The following is a 26,794-nucleotide window of genomic DNA, read 5'->3' as shown; positions in this document are numbered from 1 at the left end:
GTTATTTGAGGAAGCTAAAAGAGAAATTGATCACAAAAAGGCCTACGATGTGATCTACTTAGATTTCCAGAAAGCTTTTGATGGTGTCCCCCACAAACAGCTCTTGCTTAAGCTGAAAGCTGCAAGGATTTTAGGAACCGTAGCAGCTTGGATCAAAAACCCTTCCTGATAATGTAGTGCAAGCTGAATCCTTGGGTTCCTTTAAATCAGAGCTAGATAAGATTTTAACGACTCTGAGCTATTAGTTTAGTTCTCCCCAAGCGAGCTTGATGGGCCGAATGGCCTCCTCTCGTTTGTATAGTTCTTATGTTCTTATGTAAAAACTGCGCAACAGACAGGAAGCAGCGAGTAGTTATTTGAGGCACAATGTCACAGTGAGACTGCATTCATAGTGTGGTCCCGCAGGGTTCAATTATAGGATCACTATTGTTCTTAATTTACATTAATGATATTGACACCAATACATACAGTAAACTGGTTAAATTTGCAAGTGGGTAGCGTAGCAGATACTGAACTAGCAGCACAGAGGATAGAACAGGATCTTTATTTAATTAGTGACTGGGCCGATACCTGGCAGATGAAATTTAACGTAGATAAATGTAAGGTAATCCATGCAGGATGCATAAATAAAAAATACAGATATTTTATGGGTTTCACTGAAATAAAGGTAGCTGATTATGAGAAAGACCTCATGTGTATGTTGATGCTTCCATGTACCACTCTCGCCAATGTAGGGAAACAATAAAAAAGGCCAACAGGATGTTGGATTACATCTCTAGGTGTGTGGAGTCAAGATAGGCGATACTACGATTATATAATTCCTTGGTAAGACCCCAACTAGAATATTGTGTGCAGGTTTGGTCACTATAACTTATGAAGGACCTTGCTGCCTTGGAAAGGGTGCAATGTAGGGGTACAATAATGATTCCTGGTCTTAGAGGAATGTCTTTTGAGGAGAGTTTAGCTGAGCTGAATCTGTTTAGCCTTGAGCAAAGGAGACTAAGGGGTGACATGATCCAGGTAAGGGATGGCATGGTGGTGCAGTGGTTAGCACTGTTGCCTCACACCTCTGGGACCCGGGTTCGAGTCTCCACGTGAGTTACATGTGTGTGGAGTTTGCATGTTCTCCCCATGTTGTCGTGGGGTTTCCTCCAGGTACTCCGGTTTCCCCCCACAGTCCAAAAACATGCTGAGGCTGACTGGACTTGCTAAATTGCCCATAGGAGTGCATGTGTGAGTGAATGGTGTGTGAGTGTGCCCTATGATGAGCTGGCCCCCAATCCTGGGTTGTTCCCTGCCTCATGTCCGTTGCTTCTGGGATAGGCTCCGGACCCCCTGCGACCCAGTCGGATAAGTGGTTTGGAAAATGGATGGATTTGAAGGCTATCAAAATTCATGTTGTGCACATACTGATCTTTAGCCTGTAGCTTCACATTTAGCTAATTCAAGTGTGAAAATATGTCTACAGCAAACGCAAAGTCACACAGCCAGTTCTTGTCGCTCAGCTCAGGATATTCGTTGGACTTCCCCTTTAACTCCAAAAATGTGCGTATCTCTTCTTTGAGCTCCACACTCATTGAAACACTTTGCCCAAACTCAATCAGCGGACACGAGAGTGGTAAAGTAAGTCGTGGTGATCTGCATTGGTTTACTCCAGAAAAGTAATGAACTGACGGTGCTGAAGACACTTTGCTCATATGAAGTTAACAAGTTTTATGATTGTATTCACAACATGATTAAGCTGTAATACACACTTACACAAAGATTCCTGGTGAATGATGCAGTGAAGGAAAATAACATCTTGGTCAGGGTTTTCCTCTTTCACTTTATCCTGAATTCTTTTCAGCAGTCCAACATTTTTTTCCAGTTAAATTTGAAGATCCATCTGTAGCGACCTTGACAAGTTTACTCCAAGGTAGCTTCATATTCTCGATGACAGCAGACACTCCGTTATACATGCCCAATGTTGTAATCGGGTGGCTGACATGACAGGAATTCCTTTCTGAGGGTTGAAAATGGATACAAGAGGCTAGAGGTCTGTCACTAAAGTAAACCTTTGGCCAAAGAGGTAGTGGTGGAACTTCTTTATGCCCCACACAAGACTGAGGGCCTCTCTGTCTATCTGAGCATAATTGCATTCTGCACTTGTCAGAGACCTTGAAGCGAATGCAATTGGACGCTCAGATCCGTCAACCATAGTATACAACAAAACAACGCCAATGCAATACGGGGATGCATCGCATGCCAGTCGAATAGGCCATGATGGATCATAGTGGGTAAGATTTTATTTATCTTTTTTTTTCTAAAAATGTTTTTTTCACATTTGTCTAACCAGTGCCATTTGGTTCCTATCTGCAACAGTATGTTCAGTGGATACAGCACGGAGGCAAGATTTGGGAGGAACTTATGGTAAAAGCTTACCAGACCTAGATATGATCTCAGCTTTCACAAATTTTCTGGTTTAGGTGCTTTTAGCACTGCCTCAGTTTTTTCTTGCGATTTGTGTCGATGACATGTCCACAATATGAGATTTCTTCTTTGAAGAACTCACATTTGTCTCTCTTTGCCCGTAAGCCATACTCATTTAGCCTGGTGAGCACCATACTGAGGTTTTGAAGGTGATCAGTGTCATCTTTTCCTGTCACAATTATGTCGTCAAGGTAGTATTGTGTTTGAGGTATACCCTGGAGCACCTGATCAATGGCTCTTTGCCAAATAGCTGGAGCTGATGCAACACCAAACATTAAGCAATTGTATTGGTTTAAGTCCCTTATGTGTGTTGACAGTCAGGAACTTCCTACTTGACGACTCCACCTCCATTTGGAGATAAGCCTGTGACAAATCAATCTTAGAGAACTTCTCCCCTCCGGCTAAAGATGAGAAGATGTCTTCGATTCGTGGCAGGGGGTATTGCACTGTGCGCAGAACTGGGTTGATGCTCACCTTGAAATCTCTACATATGCGCACACCTCCACTTTTGCCTTTCTTCATCATTGGGACAATGGGTGTAGCCCAGTCACTCCAGTCAATCTTTGAGAAAATGCCAGATGTCTCTAAACTCTGCAGTTCAGCATCTATCTTTAGACGCAGTGCATACGGCACCGGGCGTGCTTTGTGGAATTTAGGTATTGCCTTTTTATTCAAATTAATTTTAGCTTTTATGTGATTAAGTTTACCAATGCCTTTTTCAAACACCTGTGCATTAGCCTGTAATAGCTGTGACAATCTTTGATCAGAGTTGATACTGGAGCTCTTGAGGCCTGCTTCTATGTTGAGTGCTTTAATTGCATGCTAATAAAGCTGAATTTTTCTTAATCACTCATGTCCAAGAAGAGCTGGTCCAGCCGTTTTCAGCACATAGCGCTGTAATTGGTGTGTTTTGTCACCATAGGTCACATTCACCTTAAGTTACCTTCTCACCGGTGTTAACTTTCAACATTACTGAGGGCTTTTCTAAGAGTGTCTTGGAAAATAGTCTCATGAGCTTGCCAGGATCACCCAAAATTTACAATTTTGTCCGAGCAATGCTGCCTGCAGTTTCAATTGGAAAGTTTCTATAATCAATGTATCCCCTGCTCCTAAGGATGGGGGTAAGCGTTCTACACACACTGACTAATTAGGTGCAGTTCCCAAAATAATTAAAGTATCCTTGAGCAGTGCTTTCCCTTCCCATGGAAATAAGGCAGGTGTCTCATACACTGACCAGTGGCGTACAAAACATATTGAGTAACACCTTTCCCTGTCTTCACCAAGCCCTTCCAAAACTCGGGGAAAAATGGTAAGCGTCCTTGAATACCCTTGTGAAAAAAAATATACTGAAGTGTATTAATAGTGTGCTTTGAATACTACAAGTGGAATAAAATACGTTTCCCTTCCACATATTTTTTTAAACTACACTTTTATTATGCTTTTATGTACTTAGTAATATTTTATTTTGCATTTAAACATGATTTAGTACTCTAAGGCATCCTTGAATAAAAGTACACTTGTCGACATTTTAGTGCCTTTTCTAAAAGTTTATTTTAAACAAATATGATGTCAAAGTACTTTAAATGTACTTTGGAGCACTTTTTAGAAAGTATATTTTATTTTAAATGTAGTTTAGTGAACCGTAACATTTCATTATAAAAACACACTTTTATTAGATTTACTGTTGGGGAAAGCGCCCGGCGTTTCCACCCCAACTCCACATTTATGAGACACACACAGGTTACAGTTTTACTTGCAAGGGTACCCACACTCTCTGCAATGCAAACTACAGCAGAATGTGTTACAAAGGGTGGTTCCCCTTGACTCCTTTATTTATAGTCAGTGGGAGGCGCAAGAGTAATAGGGAGGTGAGAGAAAGTTCTGGTTTTGCTAAGGTGGGAATGCTATTATTAATATAATCTAAAGTATGAGGCTAGGGGAAAACAAAATAATATATATACATATTTACATTCATTGCTGATCATACAGGAGTGATAACAAAATGATTAATAACAGTTTCTTCAACCTAACAGTCCCTCCTGTTTATCATGACAGTATGATCAAAAACATCAGTATTGTACAAGTTGCAAAAGCATTTCCAGTACAACTGTCATTTAGATCACATCATCATCATCCTAACTGTGGAGTACAGAAAACCATCAGGAGTCGTTCCTCCTGTTTATCATAGAAAAACATCTAATTCCGTTACTTCAGGTCCGAGCCCTGCACGGGTGCTTTCGGCTTGGCTGTCATTATGAATTACATGTCTTCTTCATCGCTATCGCTGGAAACAGGCTCTGTCTCCATATTCTGAGTAAGGGAGAGAAACATTGTACTGTGTGTCCGAAAAGCAGCATTAAGAGCTTGATTAATAAACATTTTCAAACATGGTATAACAGTTATAAAACAACAGAAAAACAAAATAAAAAACAAAACAAAACAAAATATAAGTGAAACAATACTTTGGTACCCTATACCTGCAAAAGATGCGGCACATTTGGCCTGGGACATATTCATGGGTTTTCCATATACAGTAGGTCGTTCACTATGAGTAGGCATCACAGAACAAACATAGCAATTCGTCACATTTTTTGCTGTTACAGTGTCATGTACATATCGATACCAGTAGTTCTTCATGAACGGGTGTGAGTGGTCAGCAGGCAACGGGCGCAGATGGAAGTCGTCATGGGTCCATCGCTGTAGGTGTTGCAATGGAGCTAGTGGGAGCAAGGACAACCATACAAGTCCAACAACAAGAATGACCCCTAGAGTCACCTTCCCACATCCCCACCCCGTCAGAGCCATCCTAATAGAGTGCAGTTCAGTTGTTTTCTTCACCGGGTTGAGACAGCAGCACCCTATTGGTTACTGTGCCTTTGTAGCGGACTTCCACTGCTACTCTGTCGCTGAGGCCTCTGATAAGGGCTTGATGGGTTTACAGTGACTTTTGTGTATCCAGGAAGGTCGTTCTGCTATTTTCACAGCTGTTGGTGTTGTGAGGAGGACTTGATAAGGACCGTCCCACCGGGGTGTGCTCCACTCCTTCCGCAACAGGACCTTGACCAGGATCCAATCCCCTGGCTGCAAGTTATCCTGTTGGTTAGAAACAGAATTTACTGGCAGACTACTGGGGCTATGTTTTTGTTGTGATGATAGCAACTTTCGCATCCAATTAGCCAATGTATTTTCTCTGTCCGCTTTCCCTATATCACTCATTTCGGTTGCTAGAGGAAACGGCCTTCCGTACACTATCTCAAAAGGTGTTAATCCTGCAGGAATGGGAGTTATTCTCATCCACAATTTTACTAGAGACAAACATTCTGGCCACGGCCTTTTTGTCTCTTCCATTGTTTTTCTGAGCCTTGTTTTAATAGTGCCGTTAGTTCTCTCCACTAAGCCTGCACTCTGAGGGTGATAAGCACAATGATTCTTAAGCGTAAAACCTAATGCTTGTGAACAAAGGGACATGGTCTGATTTACAAAATGAGTCCCATTGTCTGATCTTATAATATGAGGTATGCCATAAGTAGGGAAATAATGGCCTACCAAACATTTTGCAACAGTCATTGCATCACAGTGCTTTACAGGGTATATTTCTACCCACTTAGAAAAGGTGTCTATAATGACTAGACAGTACTTCTTCCCTTGTGACCAAGATAATTCAATAAAATCCATATGTACAACTTGAAACGGGTACTCAGCTACAGGGAACTGGCCACGTTTTGGTCTCATGTTACCCTGTGCATTATGTTTACAGCAAATTAAGCATGTTCTACAAAATTGCTTTGCATAATCAGAAAAATTTATAGCATAAAAGTATTGCTGGATAATATGTACCATCCCTCCTGTTGAGACATGAGTATTTCCATGGCTCACTAAGGCAGCTGTTTTGTATAAGTTTTTTGGTAGGATGGGCTTGTCATTCATATAGTAAACTTTCCCTTGCTGTATTGCTCCTCTCTTGATCCAACTCTGTATTTCTGTTTTAGGAGCATGAATCTGTGCATCACACAGCACATCACTATCTATGAAAAGAATGTCTGCCACTGATAAGGTGGGCTGTTTCAGGGCCGCTTCTTTGGCAGTTTTATCTGCAAAGTTGTTTCCTTTAGCTATTGTGGAAGCATCGGTTTGGTGTGCTTTACATTTGCACAGTGCAAGGCGAGTCGGTAATTGTACAACATCTAATAATCTAAGTAGTAAGTTTGTGTGAGTTAGAGACGTTCCCTGCGATGTTTTAAAACCTCTATTTTTCCACGCTCTTGCATGGTGATGAACAGCTCCAAACACATATTGACTATCAGTGTATATAGTAAGTGACTTATTTTTGAATAGCTCGCATGCCCTAATTACAGCATAGAGTTCAGCCGCTTGTGCTGAACAAGCAGGTGGGAGTGCATTGGCCTCTAACACTTCAGTGGACGTAACTACAGCATACCCGACCTTATTTTTTCCCATATCATTTTTTGATGCTGATCCATCTACATAAACAACCATTGAATCTGATATTGGGGTCTGTAAAATATCTGCTCTGGGTTTTGTTTGCTCTTCCACAACTGCTTTGCACGAATGTGGCTCTCCATCTTCCGTTGTCGGAAGAAGGGTGCTAGGGTTAAGAGGACCACATCGCTGTATAGTAATGTTTGACTGTGAAAGCAGGAGTGAGACTAAGGTCAGATGTCTAGCATGTGTGAGGAACGGAAGCGGCGTCTGCAGTAAAACTAATGAAACTGAATGTGGCACCTTCAGGGTGAGTGGGTGACACAACACTAATTCTGCTGATAATTTTACTGCTTCTGCAGCAGCTGCACATGCTTGCAAACATTGTGGAAAACCAGCTGCTACTGCATCTAATCGTTTAGAATAGAATGCTAGTGGTCTTTCCTTTGTCCCGAACGGCTGTGTTAATACCGCTTTCATATAACCTTGATTAGCATCAACACATAAGGTAAATGGTTGTTGATAATCTGGTAAGGCAAGTATCACATTTGTTTGTAGTATCATTTTTAAGTTTGTGAATGCCAATTCTCCTTCTTTTGTCCACTGAATTTTATCTTTTAAGGCCATGTCTTTCCCATAAATTAAGGTTTGCAGAGGTTGAATGAGTGCGGCATAATCAGGTAGCCATTCTCTGCAATAATTACAAAGTCCTAAGAAGGACATCATTTGCTGTTTAGTCTTTGGCTTTGGTGCCTCTTGTATTGCCTGTTTTCTAGTTTCTAATAATGATCGACCTTGTTGGGAGAGTTTATGTCCAAGATATATAACTTCCTCCCTGCAATATTGTAATTTTTGTTTTGATGCTTTATGTCCTGTATCATATAAATGCTGTAACACCAACAGTGTGGCTTCCTTACAATGCTGTTTTGTATCTGAAGCAATTAATATATCATCTACATACAGTAGCACTTGACTATGGGATGGTATTTTACAGGTACTCATAGAATATCTAAGGGCCATGGTATATACATGTGGACTTTCTGAAAACCCTTGAGGGAGTCTAGTATATGTGTATTTTTTTCCCTTATAGGTGAAACCAAATAAATGTTGAGAATCAGAGTGTAATGGTACTGAGAAAAATGCATTACTGAGATCAACTACTGAGAAGTAACTTTTATCAGGGGTTAATGAGTTGAGCAATAAGTGTGGGTTGGGCACGTCTGGTGCTGCGTGTTGCACTATGTTATTAACTGGTCTTAAATCCTGCACCATGCGCCATTTCCCTGTATGTCCCTTCTGGACAGGGAAGATAGGAGTATTGCAAGTGGCCTCAGGAGCCTCTCGCAATATTCCTGATGCCAACATATCCTGCACTACAGGGGCTATACCTTTCTCTGCCTCAGGTTTTAACGGGTATTGTCTAACTACCGGGCGGTGTTCTGATTTCACAATTACTTTGTATGGTGGGAACCCCTTTACCAGTCCTACATCAGTGGGGGAGGACGACCACAACCCTTCCGGGAGGCGATCTAGATCTGGACATGATCCCCCCTCCAGAACAGAAAAAATTTGTCAGGTTGGGTCCTGCAAGTGTGTGGTGAGAGTGGTTTGAACTCTCCATCCCAAAGGGAACCGCCACACATTGTGTTTTTTGTCATAGCTCCAACAGGAGCCAGGTACGGGTTGGTAGTCATTGTAACTGTGCATGGAATCTCGTAAGAACATCTCTACATCCCTCCACTGCATCTGAGGTGATTTTGATAGAGATACGTGAGGTGTTTCCCCTCTGAACACAGCCTGTTGTTTATTAGATAAGATGACTGAGGCAGCAGAAAAGCCAGTAGTGGAGTTAACATACAAATGTTGTAAGGTAATACAAGTGTCTTGAAGGGCATGAAACGTTTTGTCATATGCATAATCTGGTCCTGGGGTGCCTTTGTACCACATAGTGACGTGTAAGGCATCGTCAGGCATGAACTGGGTTTGTTTAGGGGACTGCTTTTCTCTAGTTTTTCGCAACAATTCTCGTGTCTGTGCAGTTCCCCCTAGGTCCAGTGACCAGTAATATTGTGGTGCTCCGGTTCCTTGCACAACATAGGCTTCCTCATTTATGATTGCTTTCATGCCAGAGTTTGTGGCAACTACACTAATGCCCATCTGTACCATAAGGTCACGGCCTAACAGATTGACAGGGCAAGAAGGGCTTATTAACACTTGTGCTTGACATTCAATCCCAGTTTCCTTATCTTTTACTGCAACTGGGTTTGTTAGCTGATGACTGTCTGTTTGGCCTCCTGCTGTTTTTATATTTATGACAGATGAGGAGTATGTGACTTCAGGAGGACTGGAGGTTAGGACAGTCCTACAGGCTCCAGTATCACACAGGCATTCGTATACTTTGCCATTTATGATTAATTTCCGACTTGGCAAAGTTCCCCACTGCCTTTCTGCTAATAGCTGACATACTGCTTGCAAATCTATTTCCTCATCCAGGAGGTCTTGTAAGGTAACCTCCGTTTCTTCCCTTAAAATGACCTCTGTTTCACCTCGGATAGTGTCGGCAACAGGGGTCTCCGAGGAGGGTCATTGGTCATTTTCGGTGGAGTTTGGATTAAATGGTCGCTTCCCTGACCTGCAGTCCCTGCCTAAATGTCCAGGTTTCCCGCATGTCCAACACTCTGTTTCCTGTGAAAACCCTCCTGTTTGTTTATTTCTAAATCTTCCTCGGCCTCTAAATCTTCCTCTTCCTCTACCTCTGAATCCCCCGCGTCCCCGAGGGATCGTTTGCACTAGCGCTACCACGTCAGAGGCGCTGAATATTGTATCTGTCTTTTGCTGTTTCTGCGCTTTCTGTGCGTGTTGGGCATATTCTAAGGCTTGTTGGACTGAGCCAGTATTCTGATGTACCCAATGTTTGTCGAGATATTTTCGCAATTCAGGCTTTAGGCCTGCGACAAAAGCTCGTTTTAATTGTTGCTGATACACTCCTCCGTCTTCCTCGTCGTGAGGAATTCCTGAATTTCCCCTGAACACCACTCGCATCCTATCCATAAAATCCTCAGGTTCCTCTCCATCTTTTTGTTTGCACTGCGCTATTCGCCCATAATCTGCACGTCTCACGAAGACTGTGTCTATCCTCTCTCGCAGGTGTTGTAATGCTTGAATGAGTTCCTGTGAGTTATGTGCTAAGACTTCATCATTATTACCATGTCCTGTGAAGTCTCCCGCTACACGTCCCCATTTATGGGTAAACAACTGTCTTAGGCATCGGTACATTTCCCTGCCGTTCAAATGAAAACTACTTTGTAATTCTAGGATGGCAGTCCAAAACTCGGGTACCCCTTCTTCAACCGGGGGTATTCCTTTTAAAGCCGCTGTTCTATCCTCAGCGGTCCAGGGTCTATATACTAACATAGTTTCGGGTCCTGCATTATTTGGCCCTCGATTTGGGTTTGCCACTTCTACGAGGGGACACTGCCATTCTACCTCCTCTTGTTCTGTGTTATTTTTTGGATGCCATTGTACTTTAGCTGTGGCCAAATCTTTTACAGGATATAGAGAGGGATCAGACCCTCGAGTTAACATGCGAGATGGTTCCACCCCCCCCTGCTTCTTGTCTATCTGTGGCTGGAACCAGCGCCGGTGCAGGCACCGGAATTTGTGGGGGCGGTGGAGGAGCTGGAGGGGCAGAAGGTCTTGCTGCCGTTTCTTCGTCTAGTGTGATTAAAGCCACCTGCAGTTTTTTCTCCTTATTTCTCTTTTTCTGTTGTCTCTTATTATCTCTTAGTTTACTCTGTTCTAACCATGCATCAGAGAAAACGTATTCCTTTTTTCTATCTTGGCCTTTTTTATTATTGGTAGTCTGTAACATCTCCAGTTTTAAGTTTCCCTGTAACTTTAATATATCTGGAGTGTGGAGTTTTCCTTCAAACCCATGTTTTTTCCTCCATCTCTGACTACTTATTTGTCCTGATCCTGGTTTATATCCTTCCATAAACTTCTCATCTCCCTCTAGTTTGATTTGTTTACTCAGATTTTTTCCCATTGTTACCTTTTATTGAATACACTACAAAACATAAAAAATCCTAAAAGCAAGTCCCTGGCATGAGACCTCAGGAGGACACCAACACGGCCTTCTACTGTTCACTATTAGAGCAGCGGTGTTAGTTTTCAGGGATGAAACCCGTCCTTTATCCTTCAGTCACCAGTATGTTGTTGCTTTTAGGGTGGATCGTGTAGGTTAATCTAAAACCTATAAAAACACATCCACATACATCAATATATATATTTCCAATAACGCCTACTTTCTCTCCCGGTTAATTTCGGCTAACCTCAACCACATGCATGTCTTGGCCACCTACTTATTTAGGTGCCGTATGTCTCACTTGGCCACCTACTCACTTAGGTGCCATATCTCTCACCTGTATAGTGTGCTCTCTGTTCCGTCACCGAGGTCCTTCAGACATCACCAGACGTCGAGCGCAGTTCTAACCACCGGCCTGATGACGAATTCACATCACAGGTCTTTCTTGCACCCGACTTCGAGTGGCTGTCGACAGACTTCGGTGTCGCTTCTCTCGGCGTACTGGAGACGTCTTCGGGGTTCCTCGGATCCGGCTCGAAGGACCAAATTCTATGTTGGGGAAAGCGCCCGGCGTTTCCACCCCAACTCCACATTTATGAGACACACACAGGTTACAGTTTTACTTGCAAGGGTACCCACACTCTCTGCAATGCAAACTACAGCAGAATGTGTTACAAAGGGTGGTTCCCCTTGACTCCTTTATTTATAGTCAGTGGGAGGCGCAAGAGTAATAGGGAGGTGAGAGAAAGTTCTGGTTTTGCTAAGGTGGGAATGCTATTATTAATATAATCTAAAGTATGAGGCTAGGGGAAAACAAAATAATATATATACATATTTACATTCATTGCTGATCATACAGGAGTGATAACAAAATGATTAATAACAGTTTCTTCAACCTAACATTTACTAAATGTAAACTTATGTGTAAAATGTAGTTTTAATGAGTATATTTAATGATTTTGATACAAATTTTAATATACTTAATGTCCTGCCCCGATTGTTCAGCCCTTGTGTGTGCCACGCCCCAACCAATCAACCACATGTGCTTCCCCGATCATGCCCAGCTGTTTTCCATTAGTCTTATGTTATGTCTTATATTTAGTCTGCGTTCAAGTCTGTTTCCCCAGTCCGGTCATTGATGTTGCTAAGATTTTGTATGGTTTTTCATGCTTCCTTCATTAAACCCCTTTCATTAACCCTGGTCCTGTTCCCCATGCTTGCTTTCCCGCTCTGTGCCGCGATGGACGCCGTGACAGAATGACCGGACTTTGAAAGAAGACAACTCGCATAGGTGAGACAGAACATCTCAACCTCACCGATGAAGTGCTCTACTGGCTACAGCAGCCCAAAATCCGGGAAGATCCAGCTGCCCAAGCCGTAGCTAACAGGAGCAGAGACATCATGGAAGAGTTCTCTCTGCCCGGCGATGCACATCAAGCACACAAAGTGCACAAAAACCTCCGACGGGTGAGTGAAAAGTCAGCTGAATTGATGATGCGGCAGGTAGCCATCAACAGCGGACAACCTCAAAGTCAGCTGCCCGAAGCATCCCCAGTTTTGTCGAGAAGTGAGAGAAGGCAGAGACGGAGGGATACCTGGAAGCAGGACGCCACACCGGGGCTCTTCCTGGGGGCTACTGTGGTCTCTGCTGCCTGCCCTGCTGCTGGTCGGGAGGAGCCCCTCCTGATCCTCATCCCGGCGATGTTCACGCAGGATGTCACCGCCGCCGCTTCACAGCAGCCACGTGCCGCTTCGCAGAAGCCACGTGCCGCTTCGGTGCTAGGATCGGCAGCTTGCACATGAATCGTGACACGCTGACCCATAAAGGCAGCATCTCCTACCAGGACGCCTGTGCAGCCTGCAGCAATGGCACCCCCTGTGGTCCCTGTGCTTCCTGCAGCCACGGCACCCCCCATGGTCCTTGTGCTTCCTGCGGTGCCCCCTGCTGGTCCTGAATCCGAACTCCCTGTGGTGGCTGCTGCACCGCCTGCTTCGGCTCCGCCTGTACCCGAGACCCTGGCCAGGTATTTTTTTCCCTCTAGGGTCTGTTCTGGCGACTGATGGAGGAGCCAGCGGTGAGAAACTCCCCAGAGGCAGCTGTGTTCCTGGAACAACTGCGGAGGGAGTTCACTGCCATTACCCTTGAGTCCCCCCTAAAGCAGCTGTTTGTCGTGGAGGAAACCCTGAGGAAGCTGCTTCACTTGAGTCCAGAGCAGGCTTCCTCAGCAGGGGACATCTTGCCCACACCTGGGACGCAACCTCTTACTGCATTCCTTGAGGTTCCTGTGCTGCCTGCAGCTTTGCTGCCCCCAGTGGTTCCTGTGCTGCCTATAGCTTCGCCGCCCCCAGTGGTTCCTGTGTTGCCTGCAGCTTCGTTCCCCGTGGTTCCTGTGGCTCCTGCTTTACCCCCGTGGTTCTAGGTCCTGATTTGGCCCCCATGGTTCCTGTGCCTCCTGCAGCTTTGCTCTCCGTGGTTCCTGTGTTTGTTGCTTCGCCCCCCGTGGTTCCTGTGGCTCCAGCTTCGGCCCCCATAATCTCTGTGCCTCCACTGGCGTCTAATGTGCCTGTCTCACCTGACCCACCTGTTCCTAACCTGCTTGTCCCGGCATCTGCCACATCGTCCAGCAAGGTTCTGGTTCGAGTGGCTGCTGTGTCACTGCCCTCCGAGGCTGCTGATTCGCCTGAGGCTCCTGCTGCTGCTGCATCACCGGCCTTCGAGGCAGCTGCTCCACCTGAGGCCCCTGCTGCTACTACATTGCCTCAGGCACTGCCTCCGCTTCCTGCTGCGATCTCGCCCCCTGCACCCAAGGCTCCTGCGATGCCCGATGTCCTGGCTTCTGCTGTATCGCCTGTCCCTGCTCTGCCTGCTGCTACGTCCAAGGTTCCTGCTCCGGTGCCCGAGGTCCCTGAGCCCCAGGTCCCTGCTCCAATGCCCGAGCTCCCTGCTGCGGCTTCTGCATCGCCCGAGGCACCACCTGAGGCATCGCCTTCTGCTTCGCCTCAGGTTCCTGCTCCGCCCATCCTTGCTTCCTCCGCTCCTCCAGTCACTGCTCTGCCTGTCCCTGAGGAACCTGCTACGGCTCCGCCTCTGCCTGCTGCGCCGCCTGCAGCTCCACCTACGTCCGAGGCTCCTGCTGCACTGCCTGCAGCTTCGCCCGAGGCCCCGCCTCCGGATGCTGCTCTGTCTGAGGTCCCGACGCAGCTTCTGCCTCCTGCTCTGTCTGAAGCTCCAGCCACACCTCCGCCTGTTGCTCCGCCTCTCCCTGAGGTGCCAGCTCTGCCTGTTGCTCCACCCGTTCTGGCTCCGCCCGAGGTTCCTGCTACGCCTCCACCTCCAGCTCTGCTTGAGCCTCATGCTACGCCTTCGCTTCCTGCTACGCCCAAGGCTCTGGTTGATGCGCCACTTCCCCTGGTCCCTGATCCCTCAGTGGCAAGTCCCCTGGCTTCCTTGGCCCCAGCATCTGTCTCCGAGAAGGTCCCTAATGGCCTGACCACTGCTCATCTGTCCTTCATGGAGCCAGAAGAGGAACTTGAGTGGGACCCCTTGGGGATCACCCTGACCACACCCATGGACCCCACCGTATCACAGCGGATCTCGGCTGGGTTCCTGCCTCTCTGTCTCCCGTAAAGCGAGAGGCAACGACGTCAGCGTCAATTCCCTGGCGTGCCTTTGTCCCCCCCAAGCTCCAATACGGCAGGCGCCCCCGACCTCACCCATGGTGCCTTGTCGGCCAGCAGTAGCCCGGTCTCCGATGCCTCGTTAGTCACTGGTGTCTGGATCGGCTGCCCCTCCTCACCATCTCCACCAGGCCCTGTACCTGTCCTTTTGCCATCCTCGACATCCCCTTCACCCCGTTCCGGCCTCGTGGTCACCTGCTGCTCCTGTGGCTTTCACAGTATGCCTGCTGAGGCTAACCCAAGCTCCCCAGTTCCCCTTGACCTTTGGTTCATTGCCCTCAGTGCTCACTCCCCCATGCTGCTTCACCGTAAATCTCCTCTAGTTTCTATGTGCCTCCCATTTTTTCTCCTCGTCCCTCCGTGCCTTTGTTCCCTGCCGGTCCCTTTGTGCCTCCTGTGTGTGCTCCACGTCCTTCTGTGTCTTCGTCCCCTCCAGGTCCCTATGTGCCTCCTGTAGGTGTGTCCCCTGTGTTTCCTCCTCATCCCTCTGTGCCTTCGTTCCCTGGGGTGGTCCCTCCGTTGTCCCCTTTAGTGTTCCCCGGTCCTGTGTTTCCATCTTTGGTGTCTTTGTGTTTGTCCGTGTTCCCCGTGGTTTGTGGCATATTGTTTGAGTTGTCTTCCTTGTACCAGTTCTGTGTGTCCGTGCTGCTCCCCGTGCCCCATTGATGTTGTTGCGTTTGTCTCCCCAGGTGCTGCTGTGTCCCCGGTCCTCATCCCTTAGGCGAGCCCGGAGTATATGCCTTTGGGGGGGGAGGGGTCCTGTCCTGCCCCAATCGTCCAGCCCTCGTGTGTGCCTCGTGTGTTTTTCATTAGTAATATGCTATGTCCTGTATTTAGTCCACATTAAAGTCTGTTTTCCCAGTCCGGTCATTGATGTTGCTAAGTCTGTATGGTTTTTTGTGCTTCCTTCATTAAACCCCTTTCATTTACCCTGGTCCTGTTCCTTGTGCCTGCTTCCCCACTCCGCACCGCGACGGACACCGTGACACTTAATTTGACATATGCTTTCAATTAATTTTAATATAACCAATAAATACAAAAACATACAAATCACACAAAAAAGTTATATTTTTAGGACATATTGCTTTATTCAATAGTATAATTCATCAGCATAACAATTTTCTATTAATACAAAAGTTGCTTAAACAGACTTACAGTAATCCATAACACCACAGTACATTATAATTAAATGCCATACAAGTATATTTTTTCTTTGGCCTTTACCATCACACATTTACCTTTCAAAGAATCAGCATGTACTGCAAAAATATTATTTGACTGGGACACCTCATGCAGAAACTTGGATGTGATGTTCAGTTGAACAGTTGCTTTCCTGACTTTACTAGGCCTCTTACCACCACACAGCACTGTCTTTTCCATGTGTGATTTTCACTGGCTGGCTCAAAGGCTACAAGGCACAGAACGTGGCATAACGTTCCATCTTGTAATTCAACAACACAATTATTTCTCTTCTGTAACCTGGTGACACATTCCGCATGATACAGAACATCATGGACTAGGAAACAAAAGTATCTAGAGCACTTGTCTACTTGTCTTACACCAATCAACTCTTTAATGGCACAAATGTATGATTCAGGCACACTGTCTGTAGAAGGGGCACCAAAGACTCTGACTCTCCATGTCATAGTTGGTGGAATCAATCCACAGGGAGCATAACTGTCGAGTCACACCAAAACAAACACTATGTTGGTATTCTGGGACAAAACCATTTATCATTTGAAACTTACTTAATCTCATCAATACAGATGGTCCCTTGACCCCCATGACAGGCTGTTCTGGAGTTGCAGTCATGGCATGTTCATAGTGTTTTGCTTCATTCCTAAGAAGAGGCTCTGGTGTTCTGTAAAGATAAGGCCCTCCACCTGTGTGATAACAAAAATCACAGCCATGTGCACCATTAAATTGTTTGGTGTTTCCGAGTAGTTGGGCGGGCCACCGAGTCTGAACTATGTATAAGAGCATACACCTTAGAGTTGTGTATTTGATTTTGTTGGTCAGTTCATGTGATACCGTCAGTTTCAAAAGTTCATTCACAAAAGGAGTCAGTAGGGTGGTCATGTTTGGTTTTTTCTCACCAAACGAAATACAATGCACTAAGATGTTACTTCCCCTGTCTTTGGCTCAATTACCTGACACGGAATGGGCCAAATTTGGTATTTTGAACTTTTGAAAATGGGAATTCCATCACAATTCCACAGTAAACTCTTTCATCTGTCTAGTTTCTCTCAGAATTCTATACTCCATTCCAGACTGTATGTCAATCAGGACCCCTTCTATATCAGTTGTCTCTTTTGTAAAAGGTAAGTTAGCACACTGAAGAATGTCTTTAATCTGAGTAGCCAAACTCATCATCAGAAAAAAATGACCATTTTTAAGGCTACAGTTTGCTTCAAAAGGAGTCTGACAGACAATGCACTGTCTTAGACACTTTTCCCTTTCACCCACGTAGCACACAGAGCAATAAAAATGTGGTTGATAGTGACCATACTCTCCGTAAGCTTTGTTGAAGTGGTACAGCGTTTCTGGAACCAGGCCAGGGAAATGTTAATTAAAAATCTTTAAGCGATGTTCCAGAGCCGTCCCAGTCAGCTTATGCCGTAGAACATATGTAATTAACAACAGACTGTCTTTACTCCAGGATATAGAAGTTCATAATCAGGATATGACACCTACAGGATATCTGCAGAATAATTAAGATTATGTCAACAAGAAAATGTAGTATAGAAAATTTAAACTACTTAAAAATATCATTTAACTGAAGCTATGGTTTAAAAGTAGTTACAATGTAAACAATTAAGGTCTTAAAATGTCTAGTGACCCGTTCCATCAATTTTTTTTTTTGCTGACTCAACACAACACAATTATCTGTTTTTACATTACCTATTATTAAGCCAAATAGAATTTTAGGCTGACGTATTGGCTGAGGCAAATTACGTATATTCATAAACTGATTTTCTCAAAGACATCTAGATATTCATGCCGTAATCTGCCCAGTACCAAAACCGGAGTAAAAAAAAGGAAAGTTTGCTCATCAGGCAAGATGCAATTAGTCACTGGTAGCTGACATACCGGCTGAGGAATTTGATGAATGTTTGGTAGCCAGGTTGGGGCGGGACACCTGATTGGTTGGCGGGAGAAAAAAAGGAAGGAGCAGGCTATAGTGCGTTAAATATTGCAGTGGCATCCATAAACCTTGACTACGAGATGGCTGATTTTGGCAGCGTCCTTCGCTTACGGCCATACCACTCTGCATGCGACCGATTTCGTCTGACCTTGGTCGGGCTTGGTTACTACTTGGATGGGAGACTTCCTTGGAATACCAAGTGCTTTTTCTTACTTTCATTTTATCTAGATGGTGCCCCAACTTCTCATAAGTGTGAACGTTTCACTCCCCTTCCATTTCAAAAATTATGTTTATGTATAAACCCGGCAGCAGTCCCCACACACTTTTGCAGCGAGTACTAAAAGCAATCGTGTACAACTCACCGCTTTCCCCTATCTTTTAGCGACGACTTTCTCAGTGAAATCCTGATATTCACGCCGTATCGACATCTGCTCCTCTCTCGGTGCAACACACAATAAATCCTTAATTAAAAACAAAAGGGTATCTATCTTGCTTGATACCATTTGATTGCAGCATTCAAATTAGGCAGCATTTGGCATTTAAAGGAGCAGTATCTGCTGGCAGGCACATGGGACGATTAATTTGCTCAGTAACAAGACCGGAGTAAAGAAAGGAAAGTTGGCTGATCAAGCAAGATGCAATAAGTCACTGGTGGGAGACGCGCTGGCCGAGAAATTCTATGAATGTTTGGTAGCCGGTTTGGATTGGGACACCTCATTGGTTGGCGGGAGAAAAAAAGGAAGGAGTAGGCTAGAGTGCATGAAATATTGCAGTGGCATCCATAAACCTCGACTACGAGAGGACTGATTTTGGCAGCTTCCTTCGCTTACGGCCATACCACTCTGGATGTACCCGATCTCGTCTGATCTCGGAAGCTACGCAGGCTCGGGCATGGTTAGTACTTGGATGGGAGACTGCCTGGGAATACCAAGTGCAGTAATCTCTTTCTTACTTTCACTTTATCTAGACGGTGCCCCAGGTTTTCATAAGTGTAAACGTTTCACTCCCCTTCCGTTTCACAAATTATGTTTATGTATAAACCCGACAGCAGTCCCCATGCACTTTTAAGCAAGTACTGCAAGCAATCGTGTACAACTCACCGCTTTCCGATATCTTTTAGCGGCGACTTTCTCAAAAACATCCTGATATTCATGCCATATTCACGTCTGCTCTGCTCTCGGTGCAACACTCAATAAATCATTAATTAAAAAGAGGGAACGGAAGGAACGGAAGCTGAAATGCTGTAGGTGACATCAGATGCTGGAGACTTGGCAGAGAATTTGGAATCTCTTGAGGAATACATCGACTGGTACTTCAACTATATAGTCATGAAGAAGAACGCAAGTGCATCTTCTCTAGCCAAAAGCGAGATGCCGTGCTTCAAGAGAAGTCACCCAGCTTCGACGCGAGGTTGGCTCTAGTCGAGATTCTACATCAGTAATTCAAATCCCTGAGGGAATCTTTGGAATTTAGCCAGCAGCAGGTGTTATGCTAAACACAGAAAAAACAGAAGTTCTGGTAATTGGTCCCAAGGCTGCAAGTACCACCACCTCAACGTTGGTAGCCTTCCTACACAACCTAACACGGCGTTCTTGTTGATTCAGATCTATGCTTTGATGCTCACATTAGAAGTATTACTAGAACTGAGTTTTATCATCTACGGAACATAGCCAAGCTTCATAAGATACTTGTCATTGATACATGTCATTGAATCACTGCCAATACATGGTTAACATATGATTAGTATGATTAACAATCACTTATACATTTGCACTACCGCATAGCTTGCTATATATTGTTTGCCACAACTATTCTATAAAGCTATAACTCGCTGTGCACCAGTTGGGGCAGCTTCGAATCTCTCCCTGCAAGTGGTTTCTCCCCCCCCTTTTTTCCGCTGTCTGCCTCTCCAAGGCCTGAGCTTTCCTCAGGGTCTGCGGAACTTACTGCAGGCAGCTATCTCGAAGCGAGGTCACACAGTATTCAAAACAATCTCTTCTTGCCTAAGGCCTAAAGACACACACAGACCCAATATGCCAACCTCCCGGGCCTACCGATGTCCAATTTTAATTCCACAATGCCTGGAGACCTCAATCTATCAAGATGTCCAGCATACCCTACTACATGTGACGTCACCACCATCAGTGACGTCCCTACATCCAGCTCACCGTTTTGCCTGTGTCATCTTCCATTTCCCCTACTCCTCCTGGGGGGTGCTGCCTGGAGACCTCAATCTACCAAAATGTCCAGCACACCCTGCTACATGTGACGTCGCCACTACCAATGACATCCCTGCATCTAGCTCGCCGTTCTGCCTGTGTCATCTTCCACATCTTATGATTTGGACAGTGTGACTTGGAACTTAACCATCTCTCCTATTTGACTCTCCCTGCCGGCCCCTGGAGGATGGGCTCCCCCTTCGAGTCTGGTCCCTACCAAGGTTTCTTCCTTCTTGGGAGTTTTTCCTTGCCACTGTCACCTTAGGCTTACTCACTGGGGGCTTTGGGTGAGGATGCTGTAAAGCACTTTGAGACGATGTAATGTCGTGATACTGTGCTATACAAAAATAAATCTGTTGTTGTTGTTGAAACACTCGCTGCTGGAAACGCCTCACTACGGGACTCGGATAAGTCTCTAACTGAAAATGTGACCCATCTGAATGAAGAAAATAAAAAAATAAAGGAGACTGTCATCGATCTACAGACTCATAGCATGAGAAATAACCTCGTGTTTTCAGGCATTCCAGAATCTGCTGAAGAGGATGCAGAAGTTACTGTCAAAACCTTTATCATGAACCACCTGCAGCTTTCGGAGGACACTGAAAAACTCAGCGTCAACACAACCACTCCGATCTCATAGCGCACAGAGACACATAGAACACACACAAGCGCGTACACGCTCGCTCAAATTTCATTCATTTGCATGTGCAACATTAGCCGCACACACTGGTCTATAGGCACACTAAGGTTTGTCTCACGGAAAGTGCATGGAGCTGGCGCCAGAGAAAAGAGGTTAAAAATATTTAGCCAGCTTAAATCCGTCCTACTTACGCTCACCGCGCATGTGCTTCTGAATATTTTTCCACTTTTGCGGAACGCCCATAAATCCGTGCTGCTCTTGTGGTTAACGTTACCTGCGGTGAGTATATAAAGATATATATTTATTTTTTCTTGTTTGTCAGATTTTATGGTAACGTTTTCTTGTTTGAGTGATTTTATGTTAACTTTGATTGTATGTTAACTGTAACAGTTTATGAATATACTATTAGTATATTTTAAGACAGAACACATGTATAACGTTATTTTTTATGCTAACCTGTAGTAGCTTGTCCTAGTCGTACACGTTGTACACATTTTTACCGTTTGTGTGGATTTATTTTATATTGTTTTCGCTACACAAATAATTATTAACAATTGAACTAGCTACCTAACTAGTTTTCATGGCAGCGAAAACACCTAGACTCTAAAAATCAATGCACCAAAGACAATCAAATGATCCTTAAGTGTTCATATGATTCTGTAGATAATAGGAAGGTTAAGTAAAACTTAATTTTAATGGTCATGACAATTTTTTTACTTTGTGGACACTCAGATTAGTTTGTATTTATTGCTAAATTGCCCATTGATTTTTTTTTTTCATTATCACTAATTCATCTTTTTTCTTTATAGAAATGGAGAATAAATGGACAGAGATTTATGATTTTCTTTCTGTGGGATCATACCCATCTGGATTTGAGAAAGCACAAAAGCAAAATTTAAGAAGATATGCCTCAAAATTTACTCTAAAGGGTATGTTTGTTTTTTTTACTAATTACTTTTTTTTAATAAAAGTAATATATAGCACTATATGTCAAACCATTACAAAACAAAAACAAGAAATTACTTGTAACATGCACATCAGCTACAGAATTAGTCAAACAATTGAATATTTTTAATAATAGCCAATATTATGTTTTTTTTAATGTTCTTTATGTAGATGGAGAACTCATTCCTCAGGGGTCAGGGGAACCAGGGGCCCATCCCAGGGAAAACAGGGCTGGGTACAATGGTACAATCCATCACAGGGCACAATTACACTCACATTCACACACTATTATCAGTTTGGCCACCAGTCAGGCTACAATGCATGTGACTATAGGAGAAAACCATAGCACTTTGAGTAAACCCACCAAACACAGGGACAACATGCAAACTCTGCACACAGAGCCCCAGGTGGGGAATTGAACCTGCAGTCGTGAACCCCTTGCCCCCGTTTTAACCATGTCCCTATAACCAATGTTACTGTGCAAACCTAGATGGAGAACTTCAATATGGAACAAGGAGAGTGATCAAAACAAAAGAGGAGGCCAGGTCAATCTTCAGTGAGTTCCATTCATCACCTTTGGGAGGGCACACCGGGATCAACAAGACACGGAATGCCATATGTTCCAGATTCTACTGGTATGGCATGTCAGTGGACATTGAAAACTGGGTATGTATGAGTTGATGTATTTTCTTCAAATGAATGTGAAGACTCTACAGGCATGAAATGTTTTTATATCCTTTAGATCTTGGAATGTGATGAGTGCCAAAAGGTAGGGAGGCCTTTGACAGCTGTACAGACACTGGAGTGTATTAAGGTAATCCATAAAATTTTTTTAGAGACATTAAGATGCTAAATGGCTATAAATAAATGCATGCAGTATGTATATACAGTTCATACTCCAATCTCTACATGTACTTTTACAAATTTCAAATTGTATTTACTAGTATTTACCCCAAGAGTAAATACACACAAACATAGTGTGTTTTTGTTATAGGTGTCTGCTGTGTGGGAGCTGGTTGGAATAGATTTGACTGGACCATTGCCTAAAACCACTGATGGCTACCAGTATATCCTTACAGCGACAGATTACTTCTCTAAATGGGTTGAAGCATTTCCTTTGAAAGGAAAGTCTGCAACTGAAGTTGGAAGGCATCTCTGTTCCATGATTTACAGACACGGATGTCCGAAAAGAATTCTGTCAGATCAAGGAAGAGAATTTGTCAATGAAGTAATGAAGTAATGAATTTCTTTCTTTGTTTATTTAAAAATTTATTTATTTAGTATTTAATAACTTTGTTTTTCTTTTAAAGCTCAACCGCAGCCTGTGTGAGATGTTGCACATTGAGAGAAGTGTAACTGCAGCCTACCATCCACAAACAAATGGACTGGATGAAAAAACAAACGACAATATAAAACGGTTGGTGTTTTATTTTTTTTGGATGTTTTATTTTTTGTGTGTTGTGACCAGATTTGTTATATTTACTAATTTTATTATTTTTTTATTTTAAATTATCTGTTAAGAGCTCTGAAGAAACTGGTTAACAACCAGCAGAATGACTGGGACATCTATCTGGATGCAACATTATTTTCTTTAAGGTCAAAGGTCCATACAACCACTAAACATTCACCATTTCTGCTTATGTACGGAAGAGAGGCAGTGTTTCCTTCACAGGTTCCCATTGAATTGCCAGTAAGTACAATTACTCATATCTTGACATAGTTTAGCATAGTTTCTTGTGACAAGGTGATTGCAAGCTAATGAATTGGTGCTTGAACAGCCATGGCAATTGCTTCTGAAAACAGCTACGACATGTTCCGTTTTTTATATATCTATTTTATAATCAAATATAAGGTCTTGTAGTTTCAATGCAGATGTTTGTGCTGTTTTTGCAAACTGTCCTGTGGTAGAACTATGTCTTGAAAGTTTTCCACAGCTTTCTATGTACATACAGGGGGTGTAGATGTTTTCACCTTTTTATTTCTTAAATTGTTTACATTTAGGGGCAGCACGATGGGTTAGCGGTTGGCACTGTTGCCTCACAGCAATAAGGTCCTGGTTTCAAATCCGTTTGAATGGGGCCTTTCTTTGGGGAGTTTGTTCTCCCTGTGCACAATTGTTATAATTTGTATGACTTTTCAACCTGTTTTGTTTCACTTCATGTTAAGGCCATGCAGGACAGGGAAAATGTTAATCATAAATTGTGATTTCTGTCTTGCCATTGTGATCTTACTTGTTAGCTTTCCACAATCATCCTCCCTGATGAAGCAAGTTACGGTGAGTTCAAACAGTTGAAAAACAAAACAATGGAGGGCATTAAAGCTACCACAGAAGAAAATATAAAGAAATCACAGGAAAAGCAACAGGCAGCTTATGTGAAAAGGGTGCAAAAGAAATACAAAAATGTTGTGTACAAAGTTGGAGATGAAGTTCTTTTGGCCAACATAAGAAAATATGGAAGGAAGGGTGGCAGAATGGAACCTGATTTCTCTGGACCATACACTATAGAGACAATCAGTGGGAAAATTGTAACACTAAAAAATCGCGAAGGAGCAATATTGAGAAACAAATATAACATCAGCCACCTGAAGCCACACAGAAGGAGCTCACAACCCACTACACAACCCACTGATCCATTCAACGACCCTCCTTGTGTGGAACGAGTCAAGCCCACGCTAAGACCTCAGCAGTCTTTGGACAAGGCCAATGACCCAGAGGTAATCAAGCACAACTTGAAGAGACCCTCTGTTATTGTTTTTGCCAAAAACATGCAAAAACATATTGATGGCTCAGATGACAGCACCCCTCCCCCTAACAAAAAGAACACAGGCACCACAGGCAAAATACCAACACAGGACAAAAACCCTATATCAAAGAGAACACCCCAAGAAGAAGGTCTTGTCTTGTAACTACAAAGCTCCCAGTTGGCCAGTTTGGCCCTGTCCAGTTGGCCAGTTTGGCCCTGTCCAGTTAGTCAGTATAGCCCAGTCCAGCGTTTTGTGTGTAACATTTACTTTTTACCTGTTTGACCAGTTGGTCACAAGTTTGTTGCTTGAATTACAGATGGGTGAACAAAATAACAGCATGATCAGATAACTATACACAAAATAGTTAATCTCTAAACAATGCCAAAAATATGTTTATGTATAAACAGTTTTAAAAATTAGGAAAGGGTGAGCAACCCAACTGACTATTTAGTCCACCCTCTGTATATTACATGTTTTATGTTTGCATGAGTTCAGTTTGTCTGCTTCATTACAAATTCTTTAGATATTTCTTGCTTTTGACTTGGTCTGATGGACCTCTTTATTGTAACACTAACTGTTTTACATTTGCTTTTTAGTGATGATGCTTTGGGCTGCAAAGGACACTGGGAGAGTTGAAGCAGTTGTTGGCCCATACAAACTGTATGATCATTCTTTTCGCACCCTGCAGGGGAATGAGTGGCTTTCGGATGAAGTAAGAGAAGGAAAATAAGTTGTCCAACATATTAATACGGTAGTTTTGCATGTTGCCTATAAACCTGTTGTCTACAGGTTATTGATGCATATGTGCACTACATTTTGGAGAAACAACAGGCAAGTATCAATTATGAAAACAGTTAACATTTGTCCATTTTTAAACTACATATTCAATCTATAAAAGACAAGATTATTTATTTTTTACAGAAACCAATACACCAGATGTGTGCAGTTGTGGCAACATCTTTGTTTACTGGCAAATTCCGAACTCTCATGAAGGTAAATCATAACATAGTGTAACATTTTATATCTTGCATGATTAAGTATTACTAACTTACTCTTACCACTTACCACAGATGAAATTTCCTGTGGTGGAGAAGTGGGCATGCCCCGTGAATGTTGGAGCCCATTGGATACTTTTGGTGAGTGGGAATTAGGAACACTATATCATTGTGAAACAATAAATATTACAATTACATATTTTTTATATTATTAAAAATATCATAACTAATATTATGTATGTTTGATTGCATCAAAATATTTCTAGGTTGTCGACATTCCCCTCAAAAAAATCATTCTGATAGACCCATTTGGAAATGAAGCCTCCTATGAGAGGAGAATTTTGCGCAACTGGAGGTATCACAGTTCAAGTATATTGAATATTTTCTTTTGGAAAAATTATAATGTCTTTACTTTGTTATATGTGAATGTAATGACCTTTATGTTTTAGGAATTTTATGAAACAGAGAGGGGATGATGAGAACAGAGCAACATGGACAGTAGCAACCCTGCAACACAACAAGCAGAGAGATGGTAGCAGTTGCGGCGTTTTAATTTTGAAGGTAAATGTTTTAAAAACTTTTCATTGATGCTTTTAAACCTATTCCAGTTTATAATTTGTTGTATACAGGTGTTGGTTTTGCAGAAGGAATAATAATGACACAGCTATCATTGCTGTGTGTTATTTATTTGTTGTTGTGTACAGCGACCTTGAAATACCCAAAAAGCACATTTTAAATAAATATTTGTAGTTGTTCTATTGATTTCTTCAGCTTTAGTTCTATACCAGCAACATTGCACTTCATGGTGTATTGCATATGCTGAAATGAAAAGATTTATGCTGAACCTCAGTTTAGGGTCGAGGATATGTACTCATATTGTGACAAATTTATAGTGATATTGATATACTTGTTTATTCTTTTTTGCAGTTTGCTGAACATCTCCTTTCAGAGGGAGACATCAGTCGAGTTCAGACGACTTCAGATTTCGTGACAAATGCCCGATTGGAAATAGCCTGTTCCCTCCTGGAATATCAGGGTGGGTTCTAGAGTAATTAAATATCCACAATAATCATCTAACTGTGTTGCTTCAGTCATACACATTTCATAATAAAAGCACAAAAAGCTTATGGGAACTTCTGTGTGTGTAGGCAAGGCATTGGACTACTGTGTCATTTGCTCCATGATGGAAGGCGATGCTGACAAAACCCTAATTGAAATGGTAAATTTTTGCAGGTCATTAAATATATACAACAATATATAGAGAGTATTACTTTGTTCTGTCTACAAAAGATTCTAATTTATTACTTTTTTATACTTACAGGTCCAATGCGACCACTGCAACAGATGGGCACATTTTCAATGTGCAAATTTTGATCCAAAGAATCAGTTTGCTTTCATTTGTACAAAGTGTTTGTGAAAGTTTTTTTTTTCTTT

The 26,794-nt window shown here is 43.2% G+C and overlaps 1 protein-coding gene and 1 pseudogene across 1 annotated transcript in view; both read left to right on the top strand.

Moving 5' to 3' along the window:
• Window positions 1-15,500, top strand: part of mreg (melanoregulin) — a 116,167-nt gene extending 100,667 nt beyond the window's left edge. The window contains exon 7 of the mRNA XM_049001102.1: window positions 15,361-15,500. Within this exon, the coding sequence (XP_048857059.1) occupies window positions 15,361-15,392 (32 nt within the window). The 3' untranslated portion in view covers window positions 15,393-15,500. The remainder of the gene's footprint in view (window positions 1-15,360) is intronic.
• A 3,140-nt stretch (window positions 15,501-18,640) lies between these two features.
• On the top strand, window positions 18,641-18,759 carry LOC125724155 (5S ribosomal RNA; annotated as a pseudogene).
• The last annotated feature ends 8,035 nt before the right edge of the window (window positions 18,760-26,794 follow it).

Source organism: Brienomyrus brachyistius, unplaced genomic scaffold (genome assembly GCF_023856365.1).
Source record: "Brienomyrus brachyistius isolate T26 unplaced genomic scaffold, BBRACH_0.4 scaffold55, whole genome shotgun sequence".
In the NCBI taxonomy this organism is placed as follows: Eukaryota; Metazoa; Chordata; class Actinopteri; order Osteoglossiformes; family Mormyridae; genus Brienomyrus; species Brienomyrus brachyistius.
This window is presented reverse-complemented; position numbering and strand designations above follow the sequence as displayed.